The 25,754-nt window shown below is 42.1% G+C and overlaps 1 protein-coding gene across 4 annotated transcripts; it reads left to right on the top strand.

The window, feature by feature from the left end:
* Window positions 1-441: 441 nt before the first annotated feature.
* dse (dermatan sulfate epimerase) lies at window positions 442-24,860 on the top strand. Of its 4 annotated transcripts, XM_063902653.1 has the most exons (6): window positions 448-588; window positions 3,203-3,672; window positions 8,199-8,452; window positions 16,817-17,056; window positions 20,048-20,255; window positions 21,619-24,860. In XM_063902653.1, the coding sequence occupies exons 2-6, from the start codon at window positions 3,242-3,244 to the stop codon at window positions 23,369-23,371; spliced, it is 2,886 nt and encodes a 961-aa protein (XP_063758723.1). In that variant the 5' UTR covers window positions 448-588; window positions 3,203-3,241; the 3' UTR covers window positions 23,372-24,860. The 4 variants fall into 4 exon arrangements, with proteins under 4 accessions (XP_063758724.1, XP_063758723.1, XP_063758722.1 ...); XM_063902654.1 differs by lacking the exon at window positions 3,203-3,672 and having other exon boundaries at window positions 442-588; XM_063902652.1 differs by lacking the exon at window positions 448-588 and having other exon boundaries at window positions 2,518-3,672.
* The last annotated feature ends 894 nt before the right edge of the window (window positions 24,861-25,754 follow it).

Raw genomic sequence — 25,754 nt, 5'->3', positions numbered from 1 at the left:
CAAATCCTTAAGTACCTAAAGGGATTAAATACACGTAGTGAAGTAAAAGTACACCATTTAACCTCTGAATTGAGTAGCATCAAATGGAAATATTCTTCTCTCTTTTTGCACTATTCTATTTATCTTATTTGCACCATGTATGTTGAGTTGTTAGAGGAGCATGGGATATAAGATTTTCATTGCCGACATATACGCTGTGCATATGACCAATAAAACCTTGAAACCTTGAAATACTAAAGTAAAGTACCTCAAAAGTGTAACTAAGTTCGGTAATTGAGTAAATGTAGTTACTTTACACCACAGCTCACAATTCTGTTACCTGTTAGTTTAGCTCAGTGAAATTAGGCCTTTCCCTCTCTCTCTCTCTCACTCTCCCACTCACCCCCCCCCCCCCCCCACCAGCAGCCCCTCCTCACGTGACTCTCCCTCCTCTCTCTGCTTCTCTCTCCCTCCCCTCTCTAACTTTGTTTCGTCCCTAAAACAAACTTCATGTCATCATACTGATTTCTCCAGAACCTCCGCGGTGTTCCGGGCAGACATGGTCGCGGTGAGGCCGGGCTCCGGGTTCCTGAGCACCGCCTGTGACAGGTAAGTTTAGCGGGCTTTCCGTCACTGTTTTTCGGACTCGATGCGAACAAGGCTCCCTGTGTGCGGAGCGGAGGATTACTGAGCTGTCTGCGGTTAAATTCACTTTACTGTTTGACTACACCACCTGCAGTCATATAAAGTATTATTTAGCTACTTTTTATAATGTATATGGCAGACTGGATGAAGGGAGAGCCAGCATAAAGTGTGTTAAAGGTGAAGCAGGGTCTCCGACCATGAAGGCATCATCTCTGTGGAGGAGGAGGCTCTCTGTGGGAATAATCCTAACAATACCAGAGGTTACTCAGAATTTGAATAAAAGTAGAAGTACTCAGATCTTGTACTTGAGTAACAGTAGAAGTACTCAGGTCTTGTACTTGAGTAAAGTAGAAGTAACAGAGTGTAGGAATACTCTGTCACAGTGAAAGTCCTGCATTCAAAATGTTCCTCCAGTAAAAGTAGAAAGTATTCTCATGGCTAAAGTACAGTGACTTAAGTTAATGTACTTTGTTACTTTCAGCATAAAGTGTGTAAAAGTTGAAGCAGGGTCTCAGTGAAGGCATCATCTCTGTGGAGGAGAAGGCTCCCTGTGGGAATAGTCCTCACACAATCTCCTCCCCTGCTTTACTTTCAAGAACTGCCGAACTATGTTGGCTGATAGTTCCTTCATTAATCTGTCATAATTGAATTGCTCTGCATTTTTACGAGTGAACGTGGAAAGCCCTGAGGCAGGTACTCATCATAGTGATTCAAATCTGCGTCGCTGCGGGCCACACAATTACATCTAGCTCCTTCTACTCATCACACCATGTCCTAAGGGTAGACAGTAGCTAACACCACAGCAGAATCAGAACTCAGTCATGAGTGAACGCAGCACACATTTAGTACTATTATGTAATAATAATAATAATAATAATAATAATAATAATAATAATAATAATAATAATACAATAACAGTGATTTCTCAGTTCCTGTACCGTCTGGGTAAACATTTCCCTGATTCTGCTCTGTCTTGATCATCTATGTACTTTAATATGATTGTTTTTATGCAAAAAATGTTTAATTCTTTACCAAGGAAAGGTATGATTATTAGTCCTCATTTATTAGATATTGACACATTCTCATACTCATGTAATACTTCTACAATGAGGCTTGACACTCTTTCTTATAGAAAACGTTCTTCATCACTTCTTTAGATCTTTAGTCCTTGCATATGAGAGCATTTTCAGCTTCATTTTAAAAGGAATATCAATTTAGGGCTGCAAATACAATTATTTACATCCTCCACTGCTCTAGATTCTATATATCCCCACTTAAATGCTACAATATTTAAGAGAATAATCTTCAAGTGCCAAAGGTTTTCTTCAAACGTCGAGTTGTAAGGACCTACTCCAGGTTGCTTCCACAATAATATTCATTTAGTGTGAAATAAAGCATGTGAGTGTGAGATGGTTGAGTTGAGGTTTAATTCAGACTTACAGGCATCATCAGTAAAAATAGATCCTCCTGACACAGTCGCAGCTTTAGTGTGATAAATGAGTCCAGAGCTGTCCACCATCCTCATGTTCCCCACACAGGCATGTGAAGGTCAAATGTCAAAATTGACCTCAGGAGAGGCATAGTTTGGTGTACCAAACTTGAGCATTTTTTCTTTATCAAACACAGTTACAGTGGACCTCAGTCTAGACGCTGTTGAAATCACTACCAAAGGGTTTCCAGCAGGCCTTACCCAACACCTCCACTCGGGTCATGGAATGTTTTCTCATGCTCAGACCAGAGACGCTGTGTGTGTGTGTGTGTGTGTGTGTGTGTGTGTGTGTGTGTGTGTGTGTGTGTGTGTGTGTGTGTGTGTGTGTGTGAGAGAGAGAGAGAGAGAGAGAGAGAGAGGACCATACGGCAGGCCTGCTTCTGCACTGAAACCATTGACTTTAATTAAGTGTATTATGTCAACAGATTACACATAACTGTATTAGGTTAGTTGAAAGCAATGATATTACATTGAGCCTACTATTTAATTATTTAAACGTAATAGTATTGCTTTCAACTAACCTGGTGCAGTTATGTGAAAGGGAACTGTATTAGGAAACACAGCGTGTGCACTCAAGTTGAAACGATAACTTAATTCAATGTATTATTTAACACATAACTGTATTAGGATGGTTGAAAGCAATAATATTAAGTTTAAATAAAATAACAATAGGTTCAACTTAATATAATTGCTTTTAACGAACCTAATACAGCTGTATGGAACCAGTGGACATAATACAATTAATTAAAGTCAATGTTTAATTTCTTCAGAAACAGCATGAAGTGAATCATGGGATACAGGGAGTGAGGATTTAATGGCAGGAGGGTATCAATATATTTTTAGCGACTATAAAGGAATTTGAATTTGTATGAAATAAAAGCCACAGCCACGATGCCTGCTGCATTATGGGACCGTAGTTGCTCGCTGTGCCTCTGAGTAGAGGTCCACTTACTATGGAAAGTCTGCATCATCAGGCCACAGCTGTATCTCATTATTCATGGAATGCAGGGCTTTAGTAAGAAAAGGCTGTGCAGAATATGGGCTGGCTTTCTCAAATCCTTCTCTCCCCCCCACACTCTCCCCTCTCAGCTGAGATCTTTCGGCGATGCCAAAGTCCCCTCTGAGACGATGAGAACACACACCCGCGGGGCCCCCACAGTCTTCTTCATAAGTCTGCTGTGGCCCCTGCTCGCTGTGGTGGACGTGGTGGCGGCAGCAGAAGTTGACCCCAACGGAGGAATCCCCTTCATGGGGGGGAACTACAATGGTCACCCCATGCTGTACTTCAACCGGGGGGAGGTGGAGGAGCTGCAGTACGCGGCGGGGGGGACTCACCGCGACATGGCGAGGAGGATCCGTGAGGCGGGGGAGACCATGCTGGAGCACCCAGAGCTCTACCTGCCCCCCTGGAGCCCGGCGGAGTTCAGCGCCCGCTGGAACGAGGTGTACGGGAACAACCTGGGGGTGCTGTCCATGTTTTGCCTGCTGTACCCCCACAGGGAAGGGGCCCTCGACCTCGCCAAGGACTACATGGAGAGGATGGCGGCTCAGCCTAGTTGGTAGATTTTCTGTCTTTTTTTATCATTTTATTTATTATCATTTAATCTCTTATTCTTCAGATCTGAGGCCCTGTGCAAACGTCTGTTGACATCTGGAACCCCTCCCCTTAGCATAGCCTGTTTTTTGTTAGAGAGACAGATAGTAATCACACTTTTAGATGGTACCAAACCCCCCCCCCCCCATTTGTGGTTATTAATGCGGGAACCTCCACCTCTTTCCCTTCATCTCTGAGTGTTGTTCCTGTGGGCAGAGCTCCGGTAGAGATGCATTGTGGTCCGATAAGTTTGTGCTTCAGGAAATATGTTTAGCAGCTGTTTGCTGAACATGAAAGGAAATGAAAAGTTCAGATGTGAGCTGAATCCCGCTCTGAAGGGCTGCCCGACGCTGAGCCCAGGTCGCGGTGACGCCTAATTGTCAGAATTATGTAAACCTGATGCTGCTCAGATCCCTTTCTGAAAATATAAAACATACTTAGATATTTCTAGAGGCATTAAGCCAGTGTAAGAAAATAAGTAAAGACTGGACCCTCTGCTTCCCAGCTTCTCTCTGATGAAGAGGAGTAACGGCTCGGAGTAGCTGGTGTGCGCCAATGACAATACTATTAGAAATGGTTTCTTTCACGGGATTAGCCCCTAAGCAAGGTTTTATCTGTGTTGTTGAGGGGGGGTGCACAAATAGAAGGAACGTTGAATAGCGTTTCACATGCATCCTCATAACAACAAACAAACTCTGTTAGCTTACCGAGCCATTTATGACCTGCAGAATACACCGTAATATAGTTTTCACTTCGGTTTGGATAACATCCTCTACTCTCCTGCTGGTATAACCATAGAGCAGGGGGTCCAAACTCTTTTCACAGAGAGCCACATACAGAAAAAACATATGAAGGGCTGGGCCCCTCACTATAGGTGAGGTATATTACCTCATAAGTTAAGTTATAAGTTAGCAAAATTAATCAACTGTAGGTAAATTATTCTGGATACTTGAATATGCTCTCCATCACAGCTCTCCGTAGGGTTTCATTTATTTTGTTGGCAGCTCATCCCTCAAAATTAAAGTCTCAGATTGCTTATAATAAGAGGAAGTATGGTGCTGGTTATGCATATAGGTTATTGATATTTTTTTATCAAGTAAGATTTGTTACTTTAAATGACGGAATTTATTGGACATTGGGCTTATTAACACTACTTATCCCGGGGCTTTCCGTCAGCCTGGTGTACAGCTACTGGAGAAACAAACTGTCACTGCTGTTGAGTGATGTTGCTAACAGACAGGTTAGCTGGCAGGTGTTGCCATTCAGCTGCCTAGTAATTAATGTAATGGCTCTGTTTCAATAGGTTTGACAAGAGTAAAATCCAGACACTCAAATCTTCCTTAGAGTTTGGGTATATCACCCTTATTAAACCATAGGGTGGCCATATTTGTCCTCCCGATGGACTGCTTTTTGGGTCGATTTTAAAGTTTTTGGGGACTCTGGATCTTTTGGATTGGACAGATTGCTTATCTATTTGAAAACACATTTTCCAGAGTAGAGGTAATTCTTTTCATCCTGGTCATGGTAGTCAAAATCAGCCCACAGAGAGTAAAAATGTTTCCATTTTCAGGTTTAAACGGCCATTGTTGATCCTGAAAATGTCAGAAATGGACTCAGTAATTCTCAGTAACCAAACCAGTCCATTTGTTAAATATTGCCTGCATTTGCTTTAATGCTAATTAACACAGTTTATGCTAATTGTGAAAATTGCCCAACATATGCAAGTCAGCATCCAGTAGTTTCTATGTGCTGGGGACCGTACTATACATTTCTAATATAAAACATTTCAACAACGTTTCAATCAAAGTTTATTTTTGTTTTGCCGAGGTTCATATTGCTGGCAACTAGACTAGTTATCCCTTACTGGCTAGTTATAGTGTTTTGTTCACATGAACCATCTATTCTTTCAATTTAAATCTGATTTTGTATACGAATACCTACTGACATATAAACAGTTACCCACTAGCCAAATCATTCTTCACATCAGCACCTCTTTCCATTTTCATTTCTACACGTGGTGAGATCTGTACACCTGGAGTCCACAGTGACAGAGCAAAGACTACCAATCAGAAATAAACTTTATTCATCCCACAAAAGAAAAGTTGAATTATAACCAACACAATAACCATTATTTAGTTCGGAGCATAGCCATGACAGTGTCTTATAGTAGCTACTGTGAGCTACATTTGACAGTTCTCAATTATCCTGTATTTTTTGTCACTTCTTTAATAACCAGTGCTCAATGCCCGACCATATGAACTTTTGTGAAATCCAGTCATCATAAATCAATATATTGTCCGTAGTTACAGATGTCAGATATATCATACAACATGAGTTGCAGGTGTCTGCTAAATAATGTACCTTGATGCTTTGTAGTCTGACTGCTTTACCCCGTTCCAACTATTTCCTGCCTTGAGCCAACATGTGTACTCCCTAAACCCTGAGAACAAGGGTTCTGTTTGTTGTGGAAGCTTCTACAGTAGAGGATGTAATCCTTCTGGCTATGCTGGCGGCCAGTGTTTCCAGATACATTGAAGGGAAGGGGGGGGGGGGGGGGGGGGGGGGGGGGGGGGTACAGATAGTATCACTGTTATCAGTCTGTGACAAAAATGTTCTTATTTACTAATGCCAAACACAATTTCACAGGCAATTATATTATTTCACCCTTTATTAACAAAATAATTTAGGAATCCATTTTATAACCTTTCGTACAGTTAAATGCACTAGACCTAATTCTTTAAAAATCCCAAGGCACACCAGGATTTTTCTCACGGCACACCAGTGTGGCGTGGCACACCGTTTGGGAACCACTGGTGTAGTTAGTGTGCCACAGTCCAATCAGGAGAGACTTCCTTTTTTGTTAGAAGAAGATTTACTGACACTTGTTCCATAAATGTTTGATAGTCTTTGGCGATTAGACCCATCCTGATATCGTATATTTTAAGGGGGAAATACAGCCGTGAGTATAGTAGGAAAAATCCGTGGAGGAGGTGTGGAGAAGTGGAGGTGCGATGAGGTCTTTGGGTTAGCTCTCCTGGCACTGGACCTGATGACTGGAGGTGGATGGGGGGGAGGCGGGCGGCATCATGAACACCTGAAATCACAGCTGACTGCAGGAGAGAGGAGAACCATTTTATATTTGACTGCAGCATGATGATTGGCTGCTGGACATTGAGGTGAAATGTAATTGGTTAAAAGAGACACGTGTGAGGCACTGACTCTGGTTTCAGAGGGTTCGAGGGGAGCCATGGGTACAAACATAATCAGTAAAATAAAAATACTGAGACTTATTTAGTATCCTTCCCTGTCTGCCACTACTTATTTGAGGGCTCCCACAGGATTGTTGACAACCACCTGGATTCATCGTTTTCTTATTTATAGACACATTGGACACCTATGTTGTAAAGATATTATCTCTTTAATTTATAAACGACATCTATTGCAGGTCTGTCCGTCCTGGAGAGGGATCATCCTCTGTTTCTTTCTCAAAGTTTCTTAGGAAGTGTTTCCTTGTCTGACTTGAGGGACCAAGGACAGAGGGTGTCGGATTCATATTCTGTTCAAACTGAGACAAATGTTAAATGTACGATATTGTGCTATATAAATAAACTTTGGTTGGTTGGTTGGTTGGTTGGCGCCCATGATGAGCTGATGATATTCAGCTGAGGAGTGAATGAATGTATGGCAAGTGTTCCTGCTTGAACCTCGAGCTGAGCTTCACTGCAGAGAGGAGCAGCCACTGAGCGTGTGGTTTCACGTCAGAAGAGCGCTGAGAGTTTCTCCTGGCCACTCTTTAATCCCGGCCACTGAGCCTCTGAAGGCTCCAGGAATCACTCCGCTGTGGTTTCATGACCTTCAATTATGTCTCCTAGAACTTCAGGAATTGTGTTCCGATGGGGAGCTTCTACTTTTGTGGGAAACTGGTGCCTGCTCCTTCATACAGACGTGAGACTTGGTTAACTTTGGCTTAACCAATTGTGTCCCAAATGATTAACTTGTGCTTCACACAAACTCATAAACTAATTAAAGTAACAAACAATTACACAAACCCCACTTCTTTACAGCTTTGAAAAAAAGCGTGTTTCATCACTACCTGTGAAGTTCCCCTCTCTGAAGCGAGCAGAATGCTTACAGAGTACCTACACTAACACGCCAACACTTTGCACCTCTAAAACTCCCAGAAGTCAGCGTTCTTAGACCCCAGCGCCTGTGAACCAACAGAGGTTTGCACACACCACACTTTAATGTCTCTCTATAAGCCGCTTTATTGGTAAGGAAGTGTGAAGTTTTTATTTTTGCCTTCCAAGTGAAAAGATGTTTTACAGCTGTGGTAAGGATAATTAAAAGGCTTTGTAAAGAAAATTCCTTCTTGCTCATAACAAACATTTTCCAGAAGTTCATTTAAAGAGCGAACATTTCGCACCTGATTACCGCTCGATGTTGGTTTTGCACTCGCTCTGCCTGGCCTTTAGCCTGATGTTTGTGTTGCAGGTTGGTTAAAGACGCTCCCTGGGACGAGGTTCCTCTGGCGCACTCTTTGGTCGGGTTTGCCACTGCCTACGACTTTCTGTACGAATACCTGAACAAGGACCAGCAGGAACGCTTCCTGCAGGTGATCGGCAATGCGTCCCGCCTCATGTACGAGAAGTCGTACGTCCGAGGGTGGGGCTTCCAGTACCTGCACAACCACCAGCCCACCAACTGTGTGGCACTGCTCACAGGAAGCCTGGTCTACATGACCCAAGGTCAGTCCCTGCCGTTCAGGTCTTTATGATACTGAGGAACACCTGGTCGGATATTCATATTCCCTTAACGCCAGGGTTAAGAAACTTACATAAACAGTGTAATCTGTTACAATTGATAGTTCCATGTTAAAAAAAGGAATTTATATTAGTTATGTATCCTAATTACTTTACTTTACTTCTGGATAACCTCAATATCAAATATGTAAATAGAAAATAAATATCAATAAGACTGCTTTTGTGTTCTGATAACAGAAAAGAGAGGACAACACAAAAATGTAATATTAGAAAAGAAGAAATCAAGATGAAAAAGATGTGACTTCTTCTCAGTGTTTGTTTAATTAAAAAACATGCCTTTCATGAGGCAAATTCAGGCAGTACGCTTCACTATTCCAAGCGTTGGACTCTAATTCTGAATTTGGTGAGGAAGTAAAAAAACAGGCGAAGTTCTGTCCACGACTTTACTAACTCATATGCTGTTAATGGTTTATTACATGGTTTAGTTGGATACTCGATTCTGATTGGTCAATTCAGAACATGTGACATGTTGTTAATCCAGTAGTGCAGACCGCTGTCAAGGACGTATTGACCATTGTTAAGGAGGATCAAGAAAGAGAAAGGAAAAGAGGTTAAAATACGCAGCGCTGTATGTCAGATAAATCACCAGAAGAAGACAGACAGGAAGTGAACACTAACAGGAACAGGGTCTGGGCTCTGCAGGGTTTAAAGACGTGTTAGTGGATCAGAAACTGTGAACAGACTTGAACAGTTACAGAAAACCTCGATCAGTGCTGCCGTAAAGTAGTTGTTGTAGTTGTAGTTGTTGTTGTTGTTGTTGTTGTTGTTGTCGCAGTTCCAGCCGTTTTTGCGCCGTGGAAGTTTATTTTTCTTAGCGGAAGAAATACGATAATTTTTGAGTCAATAAATAATTTCAATTAATATTGGGAGTCGAGTCGTTAGTTTGTTTAGTATCTGGCCGTGTAATAGGCCGGAAAAGAACTGATCAAGATCCCTGTGCTTGGCGTCGGGCTCCCTGATAAGCCTGTCGGATGTTCTTTTCCCCATAGTGACCGCCTCGCTGCACATTGTTCCTTACTTAGCCTAATATAATGTTTATGTCCGTTTGCGATTAGCTTTAATTGTTTGTCCGGCTATTCCATTCTCTGTTATGATAATCAGTTATTATGCATTTGAGGCATTTTCATAGGGCAACAGCAGAACTCTCAGGAGTCATAGTGTGACCTCTTCTTTCCTTTGCCATTTGGTGTGGAGCGCAGGAAAAAGTGAGCTGCTCCAGTGTGACCTGAGGAGGGAGGGTCCAGACACTGCTCTGTTTAGAACTGCTTTCATTTGGTAGCAGTGCTCTTCACAGCATGTGACGGTGATAATGCCGTGGAAGCATGGCTGAGCGGTGATAGTGCCGTGGAAGCATGGCTGAGAAAATTAATTTTTGAAAGGCGGCAGACACATGGTGCGCGAGCATCGACACAAACATTTAGCTGCCTGTCTCCCTCACTGCAACGCTGTGCAGAGGCCTCACTGCATTCCTTCAGAGGATATGTATCATTCATTTCCTGTGCCAAGGGATGACATTAGTCCAAATATTATTCTGGCTGTGAATAAATGGACCGGTTCCAATAAGCAGGACCAGAGAAAAAGAACAAACCTGCTTTCTTCTTCTTCATTGCTTATCTGACACAAGCCTTAAGCCCTCTGCTGTTTGGAGTAGTTATTATTGTTTCATTCTGAGGGGCCCTAAAATAACACACTCTTATAATGAACAATGTGTGTGCCACTCACTCCGACAGAAGTGTGTGAGTGCACTGAAAGACCGTGGGTTAGAACATTCCAGATACAGGTGTTTGCTTATTGCTGCCTTCAAGCTCAATATTCAACAGGACCCCACTCCCCTGTCCCATGCTGCCCCCACAACAGCCAGAGGGCTGTAGTACTGTGACATGGCAGTCTGATCTGTGGGCTCGGGGCCTAAAAGTCAAGATAGCAAATCGTTATGAATGTTATGTGAATAATAAAATGTATCATGTTTTTATTTACTCAGACAGTGACACATACAGCCGCGGAAAAAATGAAGGGACCATTCCAATTTTTTTCTTAAATCTTTATCTCTACATGTATGGCAGCCATTCCAGTGTCTGTTGAATTCCAACACAGAGAAATGTTGTCAGTAGTTTATAGAATACAATAACAAAAGACGTACCTATAAAAAATAAAACAAGAGAAACTGACAATGCTGAAGTGGTCTCTTAATTTTTTTCGGGGCTGTATAGCAGTGCTATTATTTTAGATACATTTCCTATATACAGTAATCTAGATTTCTATTTTGAACCCGGAAATGTTGAGTAGCCCAAAGCTTTGTATTAGAAATGTATAGTATGGGCCCCAGCACAGAGAAACTGCTGGATGCTAACTTGCATATGTTGGCCAATTTGCACAGTTAACATAAGTTTTGTTAGCATTACATTGCATTATAGCCTTTTTCAGAGTGGTTTTGTAGGTTATTGAGAATGCTCAGTCCATTTCTGACATTGTCAGGATAAAAAAAATGGCAGTTTGAACCACAAAAAACTCTGTGGTCTGATTTTGATGGGATTTAGAGGATCATTCAGATTAGACAAGTTGCCTATTTATTAGAAAATAAAATGGTCCACAGTAGAGATAATGAACTTCATCTTGTGATCTCTCTCTGTCATCTGTTTATATCCAATGGTTGCAACACTACTCATGGTAGTAAAAATCAGCCCACCTAGAGGACAAATATGGCCACTTTAGGATTGAAACTGCCATAGTTGTCCCTGACAATGTCAGAAATTGACTCAGCACCCGCAATTACCCCCAGAAACAATCCAAAATTGTACAAATCGGCCAATCTTTCTTAAACTATTGTCCACATAGGCTACAATACTAATTAATGCTAATGAACACAACTTGTGCTAATTGCAGGTTAGCATCCGGCAGTTTCTCTGTGCTGGGGACCCTACTTTACGTTTATATCATAAAACTTTGCGGTACTCAGTAGATTATATAGGAAATGTATCTAAACTAATAGCACTGCTGTATGTATCACTGTCTGAGTAAATAAAAACATGATACATTTTATTATTCTGATGTTGTCAAACCCCCAATTGAACGATTTGCTATCTTGACTTTTAGGCCCCGAGCCCACAAATCAGACTGCCACGTCACAGTAATACAGCCCTCTGGCTGTTGGGACGGGGGAGTGGGGTCCTGTTGAATATTGAGCTTGAAGGCAGCAACAAGCAAACACCTGTATCTGGAATGTTCTAACTCACAGTCTGTCAGTGCACTCACATACATCTTTCTGAGTGAGTGGCACACACATTGTTCTGGGGTACTCAACATGCTGGCAGCTAGACAGATAGCTGTGAAGCTGATTCAAAATGATGAAGGTACGTTTCCTCTAGCCAGCTTTTGATCCACTTAGTAGAAACTCATGAGCTACAACTAGAGAGCAGACTGGGAATGTCTGTGTGCTGTTATATATGACATGCTGTTCTTTATAATGAACTAGAATTTAGAGTCAAATTTAAAATGTTATTGTTTGCCTACAAAGCCCTTAATGACTTGGCCCCCGCCTACCTGACTCCTACAACATCCTCACGGTCCCTGAGGTCTGATGACAGATTCCTGCTTGTGGTCCCAAATTCCAGGTTTAAACAGCAGGGGGGACAGGGCCTTTGCTGTAGCAGCTCCTAGGCTGTGGAACCACCCCCCCCCCCCCCCCCCCCCCCAGATCAGACTTGCTGCCACTTTGCCTGTTTTTAAATCCCATTTGAAGACCCACTTAGTCTCCCGTGTGTTTGCAGACCACCTCTAAGACATGTCAGTCTGGGGTTTATATTGTCTTTACGTCACGTATGAGAGTGTGCAGTCGGTGGCTTTATGGTTTTATTGTCCTGTGTTTTACATTGTTTTACGTCCTATCTGTTTGTTTGTTTATTTATTTTTTAATATATTTATTGTTGCACAGCACATTTGGTCGACTCGGTTGCTTTTAAATGTGCGATGCAAATAAAGTTGGGTTGTATAACTCCTTGTTGTATTGTCTAACAAGATAAATGTATTGGTGTCAGGAAGTAAAGGAAGTGCAGTTTGCCATTGCGTAGCTCCCCTCTGACCAATAAGAGAGCAGCATTTAGCCTCACAGCTCCTTCTCTCTACTCTTGCTTTAATATGAAGCTAGACTACCTTTTCCATTTCACATGAATGCACCTCCCCCACCACTGAGCTGTCAGCCTGCTGGAAACATTACTGACTCTGTCCTGCCCCCAATATTAAAAAAGATTAGAAAACAAATACCCCCCCCCACTTATTTACTATTTCCCTGCACTTCCACTCCATTGAGCATGTGTGGTGTGCAGACAAAGAGGAGTCAAAGAGTTGGAAATAAGTCATCCCAAAACCATAACATTCCTCTGGACACACTGTGTGCTGGGGGGGGGGGGGTCTGCATCCAGAGTCCGCAGCATGCTAACCCTAGCTCTCAGCAGCAGAACCCCCTCTGCCACTGATTACGCAAGCAAGCCACATTATTAGTGTGGGAGAACTCAATGGGTTACTGTATACTTCAGGGGATGTTGCTTCAGTTTGTTTTGAATGTGGGATTACGTGATGATTCCCGTGTTTTATTCCTCTTTTATTTTTCCAGTTATAGGTGTGGGGTAATTGTGTGTTCAGCTCTGTCCGCATTATTTGGAATTATATGTTGCAGACCTTGTAGTTTCACTTCATGGTACTTCCCTTTCTTTGAACAGTAATAGGACTTTTATTACCCCTGCCAACTAGCCAATGGAATCTTTTTTTTTTTGTACTAATATTTCTATTAGCATTTCGTCTTTTCAGCAAAAGACAAAACACACTTAAAGTAATAATAAAAAAATATACATATACAGATGTTGACAGTGCACAATTATTCAAACGAGAAAACTAAAAAACAACATAAATGATTAACACTAATTCAAGTGAACATGGCCAATTGACAAAAGGTTTAAACATTAAAGGTCCCCTGTTATGCAAAATGTACTTTTTGATGTCTTCTATACCTAAATATGTGTCCCCGTTGTGTAAGGAGACTCACAAAGTGTCAGAAAATACAACCCTCTTTCTTTTCCTCCTTACCCACATCTCTAAAAATGGGGGTACAAACAAGCTGATCCAGATTTGCTGTCCTTATGATGTCATATCGGAAATGTGGGCTGGCTTTACATTGAACTCCTGGCAACGTCCTGCCCACGTGACACGTCCCAACCTATTGTCCACAGTATACAGTAATGAGCTGAATCCCCTCCCCAGCTGTGTGTGTGTGTTCAGCAGGATGTCTGCAGGAGGGACTTAGAGTAAAGTTGTTGTATATAATACATATAATGGCACTGTTCTAGTGGTAAACACTTGAGAAAGAAGAAGCTATGTGTTATGTTAGAGTATTATGGTCTGTGTTTACATACCTACACTCAGAGCTAACGCTGTTCTGGAGAGACTGTGTGTAATATAAAGGTCCTGTCCTTGTGGTAAACCGAGAGAGAAACGTTTGAGCTCCATACTGTTTCAGAAATAATGCTGGATGTGGTTTGGAACATAATATGGCGTTTAATCACGGCAGCATTTAGCTGAGTTTCTCCCGGTAGGAAACTCTCTTCAGAGGAGAGATCATGATGCTCTAAAGGGGCGTAGCCAGCAGCAGCTCCAAAGGGGCGTGGCCAGCAGCAGCTCCAAAGGGGCGTGGCCAGCAGCAGCTCCAAAGGGGCGTGGCCAGCAGCAGCTCCAAAGGGGCGTGGCCAGCAGCAGCTAGTTCATTGTAAACTATATGGAAATATGGACTGTATTCCAAGAATGCAAAAAATTGGTTGAACAATTTCTGCACATTTTTTTGTGGGGGGGGGTGTTTGCCTTTAATCGAATAGGACAGTGGAGAGTGACAGGAAAGTGGGAGAGAGAGTCAGTGTGAGATCCGGAAAGGACCATGGGTCGGGAATCGAACCCGGGTCACCGGCGTACGGTCCAGGTGCCCCAGCCAGTCGCGGCACGGCCGGGGCCAATTTCCGCACATACTTTGACCCAGATATCATTGGAGTGTTTATTTTCAAGGGTTAGATAAGCATTTCAATCTAAACTACATCCTATCATGGCAGTAACTTGACCCTCATTTTCCCGCTCAAGCGTACTCTTTGTCCCACATCTTGTTAGTGCCTGGTCCCCCTAGGTGAAGGTGCAGTGTAATTATTTAACCCTGTGGGTCATCACAGCCATCATGAGACCTGAATGGTACATGGTGTTTTAGATTTTTCTGGAAGGTCCTGAAGAGGCTCGCAGGCCGAGCTGCTGTGAAGTGTGGCTCTGGCCTGTGAGAGCTGCTGAAGCTGTGTGTCAGTAAATATGGTCTCTGTGTGTGCTAGGAGTTCCTGTTTGATGGTAAATACCTGCTCTGTGTGGGCCGCAGTCCCCAAGCCCCAAACCAAACAGTGTAGGGACGTAGCTGCTGTCCCGTTACCGCTGCTGGCCCGGGACTCCTCCAGAACTGTGGCTTTAGTGTGTATGTGGTCGCTTGTTCTCAGAGTACAGCCTCTGTGTGTGTTCCAGTGTGTGAGAGAGGAGACATGGCGCAGTGTGTCTTAGGGCTTCAGTGTGGAAGGTTTCTTTAGGGAACACACTTAGGTTGTTGGATGTAAGGCTGTTTTGTTTATTCATTTCTTTAGTGACATAACTCAAACTCATATACTGTAAAACTCTCTTTTTAAGACCCGGTGCCGACAGAGAGGATCCCTGCTCTCATGTTGTACAGAACAGTGGAAACTGTAACGGTTCTGTCTGAAGATAGATCAACAACAGGCAATTACCATCTCCTTACTATCCCCGGTTACAGATTAGATTAGATTAGATTAGATTATTATAATATATTGATGGAAGAAGAAGAAGAAGAAGAAGAAGAAGAAGAAGAAGAAGAAGAAGAAGAAGAAGAAGAAGAAGAAGAAGAACAAAAACAAGAACAAGAAAATGTTTTTAATCCACCTAGGGGGAAACTGTTTTTAAATGCGTTTAACTATACACAGGTATTTGCACACACGCACATGCATTTTTAAGTACACACACAATTTATACACACTATACAGTTTTTACGTAGGTTGCCCAAATGCATATGCATCTGGAGAGCTGGAAAGGCTGCCAGTCTCGCCAGCGCCAGGGAGCAATTGGAGCACTTTTTTTTGTCTGATCGGGATGTGAACCAGATACCCTTCGGTCCAAAATCCAAGTCCCTAGAGACTGAACCACTGCCGCCCCAATAAGAGCTAATGTTGTGTTCCATTCATTTTATACTGGCCATGTGCATTTACACCTTACTGTACTCGCCTCAATTATTCTCAAATTCAGCTTATCAGAACTTCTCCTACAAAGTTGCTAAATAAGGTCTTTCAATCATTGATAGAAGCTGGAGCAACAATACTTTCTGTTCTGTTGTCTCCTCTGGAGGGAGCGAGGCCGACCCAGCAGACAGAAGGGATTCCCTCAACATCGCTCTCGCAAAATCGCCAAAAGTGCTCAAAGTTGAAATGATATCATCTGTGACCTCCATTGCAAGCTGACAGTCTAAAGGAAAACCAATAAGATAAACATTAAATTAGTTATTTCAAGTGTTATCCATAAACAACAGCCCAACAGCCTCTAAAAAGAATTGGACATCCTCCAAAAATAACCAATTATTTCAATATGTGTCCTACAAGGACTGGCTTGGCAAAATGATATGCACAGAACTTTAATTATATATAATATTGGAGAGAAATTTGACACCTGTGTGTACTTAACGTATTTAACTTCAGAAAAAATGGGATGTTAAGCTATAATTGACCTATGTTTACATATATAATTACATGGTCATTTAAAAATGTGACCTATCCTGCTCTCTCCATGGTTCATCAGAATCAGAATTCCTTTTTAAGTGGTATAACAGCTAAAAACTATGAAAAAAGAAAAGCAGACTTTAGTAATAACATTTTTCTAAAAAGACAAATAAGTACACTCCCTTGGCTAAAAAATTAGTAGCAGCAAGTTGTGACATAAAAAAAGCATATTAAAGTTTTTTGGGGACATTTATGAAAGAGTGTATTTTTTACATTATGTGATGATAGCACCAGTACAAATGCAAGTGTTTCTATTGCACATGGCAGGTTATTGCACAACAGTCAGTATTGACTGGACGAATTCATATCACACTGAAATGAACTATGGTGTGTATTTGGTAAATGGTTGCCATGTGAAGTGTGCATGGTTACAGCTGATGGCTCAAGACAGTTTAGGGTCGGGGGGCTCAAACTGTATTCTGTCCCTGTGTTGCAGGCTACTTGCAGGAGGCCTACCTGTGGACCAAGCAGGTGCTGTCCATCATGGAGAAGTCCATGGTGCTGCTTCAGGACGTGACGGATGGCTCCCTGTACGAAGGCGTGGCCTACGGGACGTACACCACCCGCTCCCTGTTCCAGTACATGTTCCTGGTGCAGCGCCACTTCGCCATCAGCCACTTCGACCACCCCTGGCTGCTGAAGCACTTCGCCTTCCTGTACCGGACCGTCCTGCCAGGTAAACGTCCCATCACCTCTTTACTTCACGTCCCTTTGATATTTTGTTTCATACTATAACTACATGTTTATTCTTTTGTTATCCTATCTTATATTTATATATTATGTGTTCTATCTGTGTTTCTGTCTTATTCTGTTGTTGCTATGACACCTGAATGTCCCTTAAGGGATCAATAAAGGTCTATCTTATCTTACTCTGAAAAAACTGAATCGTTGACTTTAATCAAATGTATAATGTCAACAGATTGTTCTGGAGGTCAGGGGGAGGTTTAGCAGCAGAGGAGGGGGCTGCAGGTCATGCTCGGACATTTCACAGCCCCCTGCCAACACTTTGTGTATAGTGAAGCCCCTTGGATGTGCCGCCACAGGAGAGGCTGAAGGCTGGGTGTGAGCATCACTGAGGAGGTTCCTCATGTACATTTAGCTGACCATTCCTTCCAGAGCAACTTACAATAAGTGCAAAAACCATAGAGATTCAAACCCCGAACAACAAGGGAAGATCAGATATTTTCACTTCTAGACTCATACAGTTGTAAGTGCTGGTGGATGAGTTTCAAGGCCTAAATTAACTTTTGAAAGTGCTCAATTCAATATCAATATTCAGGTTTAATATCAGCCAACTGTTTCCTGCTCTTTCCTGTCGGCCTCTGTCCTATCCACTGTTCAATAATGCCCAGAAAAGAAATCAGTCCAACAGTTATTGAAGTATGAGGACTAAATGGAGTGTCAGTGCATAGAAAAACTGAAACGTTGGCTTTAATTAAATGTTTGATGTCAACACATTTAAATGAACTTTATTAAGGTTAGTTGAAAGCAATAATATTAAGGAAGTGAAGGTGGCCCAGGTCAAGGGATTCTCTTTAGCTTTAAGAACCAAAGGAGCGGAAGTGTCAGTTGAAGTTTGAGCACTGGAGTAGAAATCAGTATGTGTGTGTGTGTGTGTGTGTGTGTGTGTGTGTGTGTGTGTGTGTGTGTGTGTGTGTGTGTATCACAAGGTGTTGGCACTGAAAGCAGCTGGGATGATAGTTGCTGTGTCAGAGATTAGAGAGGTTAGAAACTGCTCAAGAACTAACTGATGAGTCAAGCACTTTAGATCAAAGCGCTGGCAGAGGCGTAAAGTAACTAAGTACATTACTAACATTTTGAGATACTTGTACTTTACTTGAGTATTTCCATTTTATGCTACTTTGTACTTCTATTCTAATACAATTCAGAGGTAAATGGTGTACTTTTAATGCACTACATTTATTGCCGTCAGGTTCGGTCATGTGCAGGGTTCCTGGTTTAATTATTATTTTATTTAATGCATTTAGCATTGAAACACGCTCTCCTTCAGAGTGAATTAAAGTGTGGTTGAAGTTTTTTCATGGATTTCAATAACATTCACAAGGCTGACGAAACGAGACCTTGAATAAGATTTGACAGGGAGGTTATGTACTGCTGTGTGTGTACTGCTGAGTGTGCTTATGTACTGCTGCGATACTTTCTCCTGAGCACGGGAACTTCTACTTTTACTCATGTACAAGATCTGAGTACTTCTACTTTTACTCATGTACACAATCTGAGTACTTCTACTTTTACTCAAATACAAGATCTGAGTACTTCTACTTTTACTGAAGTACAAGATCTGAGTACTTCTACTTTACTCAAGTACAAGATCTGAGTACTTCTACTTTACTCAAGTACAAGATCTGAGTACTTCTACTTTTACTCAAGTACAAGATCTGAGTACTTCTACTTTACTCAATTACAAGATCTGAGTACTTCTACTTTGACTCAAGTACAAGATCTGAGTACTTCTCCCCCCTTCTTAAAAGATGGCAGTTAAAGCATGAGCATTGATGGCAGGAAACAGATGTCAGTAAGAGTTGTACTAACATGTGAGTTCAGAGCACTGAAAGGAGTGGAACAGTCTGTCCACATCCACACTGGAGGGGGCTGTGTGGGGGCTGAAGGAATGGACTATCAGCTGATGTGTGAGTTGAAGGAGTTAACGTATTGGTTGAGGTGTAAACACTGAGAGGACCTAAAGGGTCTGATGTATGGCTGCTGTCTGCTCACTGTGTGTGTGTGTGTGTGTGTGTGTGTGTGTGTGTGTGTGTGTGTGTGTGTGTGTATGTGTATGTGTATGTGTGTGTGTGTGTGTGTGTGTGTGTGTGTGTGTGTGTGTGTGTGTGTGTGTGTGTGTGTGTGTGTGTGACCTAAAGCAAATGCTTGAACATTAAACCTCAGAGCTCTGAGACATAATTCAATGTTAGCACCACTTTTCACTTGGTCATAAGATTAGATAAGATATACTTTATTGATCCCAATAGATAAGACATTGCATACGAATTAGAAGTAAATAAAATACACAACATAAATATTACATTAAAATTACGCAATAGAGATATACATATCAGCAGAAGAAGATTACGCGAAACAGCGAATATACTGCATATAATATCAATGATATCAATGATAAGGATATATGTAGAGCATAAATATTGAATACACAATATAAATACACAAATATGCAGAATAGAAAGCAGTGTACATTATGCTTCGGCCTAAATCCTCAAGGGAACAGCTGTCAATTATGCCTCCATCCCTGGAATAAATCTCCTGACAATGTGTTGAGTGATCACAGGGATGCTACTTCACAGTTTCTGTTCCAATTTTCTGTTTACGATTGTTTTCCCTGCCATGATTGACTGTGATTACATGCTGGAGTTCTGGTTTCTAAGAACCCTCTCAGCAGCAGAGTGCGACATTACTCTAACATAATTACAGACAACAGAACAGTGCGAACAATCTGCACTTGGCTGTGGACCGAGCCAGATCACAGCAGAGGGGACTGAGGTTCAATGGGGGGGGGGGGCATTTTGTGTGGTTGTGTTCATAATGTTGTTCAAAGTCTTATTTTCCTGCCTTAATGCACATTTCAGCATCAGTCAATACATATTGGTTGTCCCTCTGTCCACCACTGAAGTTCCCTCTGTGTGTTCCCCAGGATTTCAGCGGACTGTGGCCATAGCAGATTCTAACTACAACTGGTTCTACGGACCAGAGAGCCAGCTGGTCTTCTTGGACCGCTATGTGTTGCGTAACGGCAGTGGAAACTGGCTGGCAGATCTGATCCATCAGAACAGGGTGATGGAGGGGCCGGGGAAAGCGGGGAAAGGCCAGCGATGGTGTACCCTCCACACAGAGTTCATCTGGTGAGCCGCTCCATCTGGTTTCATAACAGGAATATATTTCAGAATTTTCTTTGGAATCTTCACATTCAGTGTTCTTTTATTTGTCCCGCAATGGGGGCATTTACGAGTATAGTGCAGATTAATTATAAAGACTAGACTAACGTATTATTTAAAATAGTAGGAAGAATCAGAATCAGGTTTATTACATGTAAGTAGATTAACACATACAAGGACTTTTTTTTGGTCTACATAAACACAGTTAAAGAAGATAAAAAGTAAGAAAAACAACCAAAAAATAAAAAAATATTTAACTCACTAACTGAAATTTTAAACTTTTATATGTTAGGATACTGTGAGAATAAATCAATATATTGAAATGGAACATTAAATGATATAATTCACTGTTTCCCGGCGGACCAGATTTTGAACTTCCGGTCGTACCGGATGTTATTGTTTCTAGCCTCAGATAGCATGTAGCTAATAGTATATCGTATGAGCAGAGGGAGAATGACGCGTGGAGTTACATACTAAACACACCGCCTCTACATCTCACTCATTGACGCTGCAATTATACTATTACGTGTTTAATAACCGATAAACCTCAGAAGAATTGTAAAATATATCATAAATACAGACGTCATGAGAGGGCTAAGCAGAACGTGCCATGGACCCGCCTCCGTCGACGTCAGCCAATAGAAGAAGACAGGAAATTAGAAGATGACTGGAGTCAGATGTGCCGAAGACCCGCCCCGTTGCCACTAAAACCAATGCGCGAAGACGAGACCGGAAAGACATTAGAGTAGAAAACAACTTGAAACGTTTTAGATCACCCTTCTTCCTACGACGCTGTAGACAGCTAACCACATGAAAGTGAACTGTGGACCAGTTAAATAGGAGAAGACCTCGGCTGAGCGTCTTTTGTAAACGTATCATATCATTGTATTAATAAATCCTGTTAAATTCAGATGAGAAGCTTCTTGGATTATTTTATCCTATTCCTACTTTAATATTTAGAACCCTGCATTACTAACTATTCAATAATAAAATTAAATATGTGCAGTATTGTTATGCAGAGTGGAGAGCTGTGTAGATACTCAGAGAGGTAGGCACACGTTATTAATAATAAAAACACAATAAGTAGCTGGTACTGTTTACAGATTGAAAAATAAATTATAAGAAAAATGAAGCGTAAATTGCACATGTTGCACATCAGGGGTATAACAGTGGGAAAAACGCCTCTATTGGCAAAGTAGGGTTAGGGTTCTTGTATTTTGAGAGAAATATCAATCCTCTCACTGATAAGACTCCCTGTCAATGGCTTTTGTCTGATGTCTTTATCTGTGTTTCGTCCCTCTGATATCCGTCCTCTCGTGTGGTTCTGCAGGTACGATCCAGGACTGTTTCCGAAGCCTCCATCAGATTTCGGAACATCCCAACTTCACCACTTTGAGGACTGGGGGGTGGTGACGTACGGCAGCGCTCTACCTGCAGACACCAACCGGACCTTTCTGTCCTTCAAGGCGGGGAAGCTGGGGGGACGCGCCATCTTCGACATCGTTCACAGGAACAAGTACAAAGAGTGGATCAAAGGCTGGAGGAACTTTAACGCCGGGCATGAGCACCCCGATCAGAACACTTTCACTTTCATGCCCAACGGCGTCCCGTTCATCACCGAGGCGCTGTATGGACCCAAGTACACGCTGCTGAACAACGCAGTCCTGTTCAGCTCTGACGTCCCGGGTAGTTGCTTCATGCCGTGGACTGGACAGGTGACGGAAGCCTGCGATTCCAAGTGGTTGAAGTACAAGGTGGGGCTGGCGGCGGATGCCCAGGGCAGAGTGGAGGCTGCCATGGAGAGGCAGGGCATGGTCTTCATCCGTGGGGAGGGACATTCCTCTTATAATCCCGAGCTGAAGATCAGGAGCTTCCAGAGGAACCTGCTCCTTCTCCACCCACAGCTCCTGCTTCTGGTGGATCACATCCACCTGGATCCGGACAGCCCCACCAGGGCCATGAGTGCCTTCTTCCACAACACGGAGCTGCCATTCCAGAGCACCAAGATAGATGGTGTTCATGGAGCGTATGTTTCCCACGGGGAGGATAACTACAAGATGTTCTGGATGGATGACACCGGCTTCAGTAACAAAGGGGTGGTGGGTTACTGGAACTACCCTCGAGGCTACCCGTACAACGGCTCCAACTATGTGAACGTCACTATGCCATTGAGGTTCCCCCACACCAGGGTGGCCTACATTTTCTATGGACCCGGCGTGGATGTACAGAGCTTCAGCCTGCGCGGCGATGACCAGAGAGTGGATATCTACCTGGCCACTAAGGACCACACCTACACCATCTACCTCCTGACCGGAGAGGTCCCCAGCAAGCCCCTGTTCGCCATGGTGCTGCTGGACCACAAGAAGATCGTCTTCGAGAAGTGGGCAGCAGCTGCGGAGGAGGACAGCTCCCCTGAGGAAGTCGAGGAATACGTCAACGTGGTGGAGGACAACCTGCAGCACGTGAAGCCCGTCTTCCAGCAGATGGAGAGACACATCCTGGGACGGGTTCTCAACACGGCCAGCTTCAGAAAGACTGCAGAGCGCCTCCTCCAGTTCTCAGACAAGAAGAAGACGGAGGAAGTCATAGAGAAGATGTTTGCTATGTCCAAGAAACAGGGCAAGGGGAAAGGGGGGAGGAAAGTGAACCTTGGGGAAAAGCTGTCTGAGAGTCTTCCTGACATTTTCGCACAGGTTGAGGTAAACGAGAAAAAGGTGAGACAGAGGACTTCAAAGCGTACTTATGAGGACAGTCCAGAGGAGGGGGAGGGTGACTCTCGGGCCTTTATGGATTATACAGATGGTCGCAAAAATAGAAAGGGGGCTTTTGTCAAGGGCCGGAAATTTAAGGAGGTTCACATGGTGGCCACGGCGGGGAGCGAGGGTCTCTCCAGCACCGCCTCCTACATCAGGCTCTTCCTCCTGCTGAACACGGCCACCTTCTTCCTGCTGCTGGGCGTGTTGCTGACCCGTTTTCAGAGGGGGCGCAGTCTGCACACGCAGAGATGTTTCTACACCATCCTTCTGATCGACTGCTTCATCCTACTGTACCTCTACTCCTCCTGCTCTCACTCACAGTGTTAATACACCAGACTACAGACCAATGACCCCCATGCTGCCCCCCCACACCCGGTGGGAGGCGGATCTTAGGACACAAAAGTCTAGTTGCCAGCACTATGAACCAGGAAATGTTGAGAACCACAAAGTTTTATGTTTGAAATGTATAGTACGGTCCCCAGCACAGATAAACTGCCAGATGCTAACTTGCATATGTTGGGCAGTTTGCCAAAATTAGCACAAGTTGAATTAATTAGCATTTGTAGACTAAAGCAAAAAAATGGCTTGGCTGATTTTGACCATTTTGGTCTGTTCTTTTTTTTAAATTGGCAGTTAAGAAAATTCACCAAACCAGTCCACCGGGATGACAAATATGGCCACTCTGGTCAAAACTGCTAATTGTGCAAATTGCCCAACATATGCTGGCTAGCACCCTGCAGTTTCTCTGTGCTGGGAACCAGACTATACATGTCTAACATAAAGCTCTGTGGTCCTCATCAGTAGGACCCTATGAGCTGGCACACAGAAAAATATCTGAGATTTCAAGAAAAATGATGATAACGAAAATATGTTTGACTAATAAAGTATTGTCAGAATAAAGTTGTCATTTTACAAGAAAAAAATCATAATGTTTTAAAGGTCATATTATGAAATTATCATTTAAACACTTATCTCTTCTATCAGAGTCACAGGCAGCTCTTGAAATGAAGAATACGGATGATTATAGAGTTCATCTATGAGGACATTATTTTACATTTTTGGACACAAAATAAAAAACAATAACACCATGTCTTTTCTCATATGACTTTATCTGGAGTTTTGACTTTCTCCTTATATTATGCTTTTTATTCTCTTAATATTATGATTATTAGACCAGAATTACAGCTTTATACTACTATAATGCTTTTTATTTCTCAATATGATTCTTGTTAGTAACTTTCTATACTAAATGTTATTATGACTTTTGCTATCATAATATTTTCTTTCTAGAATGTACAACTTTATTTTCCAAATATTATTAATTATATATTATATGTAATAAATATTTTTTATATCGCCTCAAAATCACAAATTAACTTGGGCTTAATAGTTAAGTGTATAAAATGTGTAAATGTAATGTATAAAATTAGAAATTAGAACTGATGACAGCTTTATTCTCACTTTCCCCAGGAGTGTATTCTTGAAATCTCATATATTTTTATATAATGGTCCAAATACTGGTAAGATCTACCTAACGGGTATTCAGGAAAAACAACTGATTCCAAATAGGAATTGATGAAATGCCAGGATGAGACCAGACCACCTCTGATGTAAAAGCTTCTGTGGAGCTTCAGAACGAGTGTGTGTGAAGTGTGTGTTCTCCAGAAGTCTGGTCTGTGTAATAGATCAGAGGTTAGCCACTATGATGCAGTCACCCATAGTTCATAGGAAAACATTTACATGTATATATGTGAAAGCAAGATATATTTTTATGGTGTTTTTTTTTTACCATTTGTAAATAAAATTACCACATGCATTCATTGTGTTTTGTGTCAGTGAATAAGTGACCTCGGAAATGTTGGTTAAATAAACAATATATGTATTGAAGGGGCAAAGAGAGCTCATTCTGCAGCTCAAACAAACAAAACAAAAAGATCTACAGCCCTGACAGAACATTAGGAAAGGTTCAGAAAACTTGAGAAAACTAGAATACCTGGAGGACTCATGGAGGACCTTAAAGCTGACCCATACATCCACCCTGCATCAGTAGAGCTTATTCAGAGAAACTAAACAAATAAAGCTTCAGTTTCAGGGTGCTGGTCTTCAGGTCGGCTTACATAATAACACAGTTAGTTGTACACTCTGAAAGAAATCTGAAACGTGGACTTTTGTATTAAATGTATCATGTCAACAGATAACACATAACTATTAGGTTAATTGAAAACAATCCTATTAAGTTCAAATACAAATATTAGGTTCAACTTAATATTATTGCTTTCAATTAACCTAATACAGTTATGTGTTAGTTATACAGTTTGGCAAAAAAAACAACAACATATATCTTTTTAATTACGGTTTATTAACACTAAACGATAGACATTGATGGTCTAAAGAACTATACAGTGGGGAGAACAAGTATTTGATACACTGCCGATTTTGCAGGTTCTCCCACTTACAAATCATGTAGAAGTCTGTAATTTTTATCATAGGTACACTTCAACTGTGAGAGACGGAATCTAATGTGAAAATCACATTGTATGATTTTTAAGTAATTAATTAGCATTTTATTGCATGACATAAGTATTTGATCACCTACCAACCAGTAAGAATTCCGGCTCTCACAGACCTGTTAGTGTTTCTTTAAGAAGCCCTCCTGTTCTCCACTCATTACTTGTATTAACTGCACCTGTTTGAACTTGTTACCTGTATA

The sequence above is a fragment of the Eleginops maclovinus genome, chromosome 15, assembly GCF_036324505.1.
Source record: "Eleginops maclovinus isolate JMC-PN-2008 ecotype Puerto Natales chromosome 15, JC_Emac_rtc_rv5, whole genome shotgun sequence".
Taxonomy (NCBI): Eukaryota; Metazoa; Chordata; class Actinopteri; order Perciformes; family Eleginopidae; genus Eleginops; species Eleginops maclovinus.
This window is presented reverse-complemented; position numbering and strand designations above follow the sequence as displayed.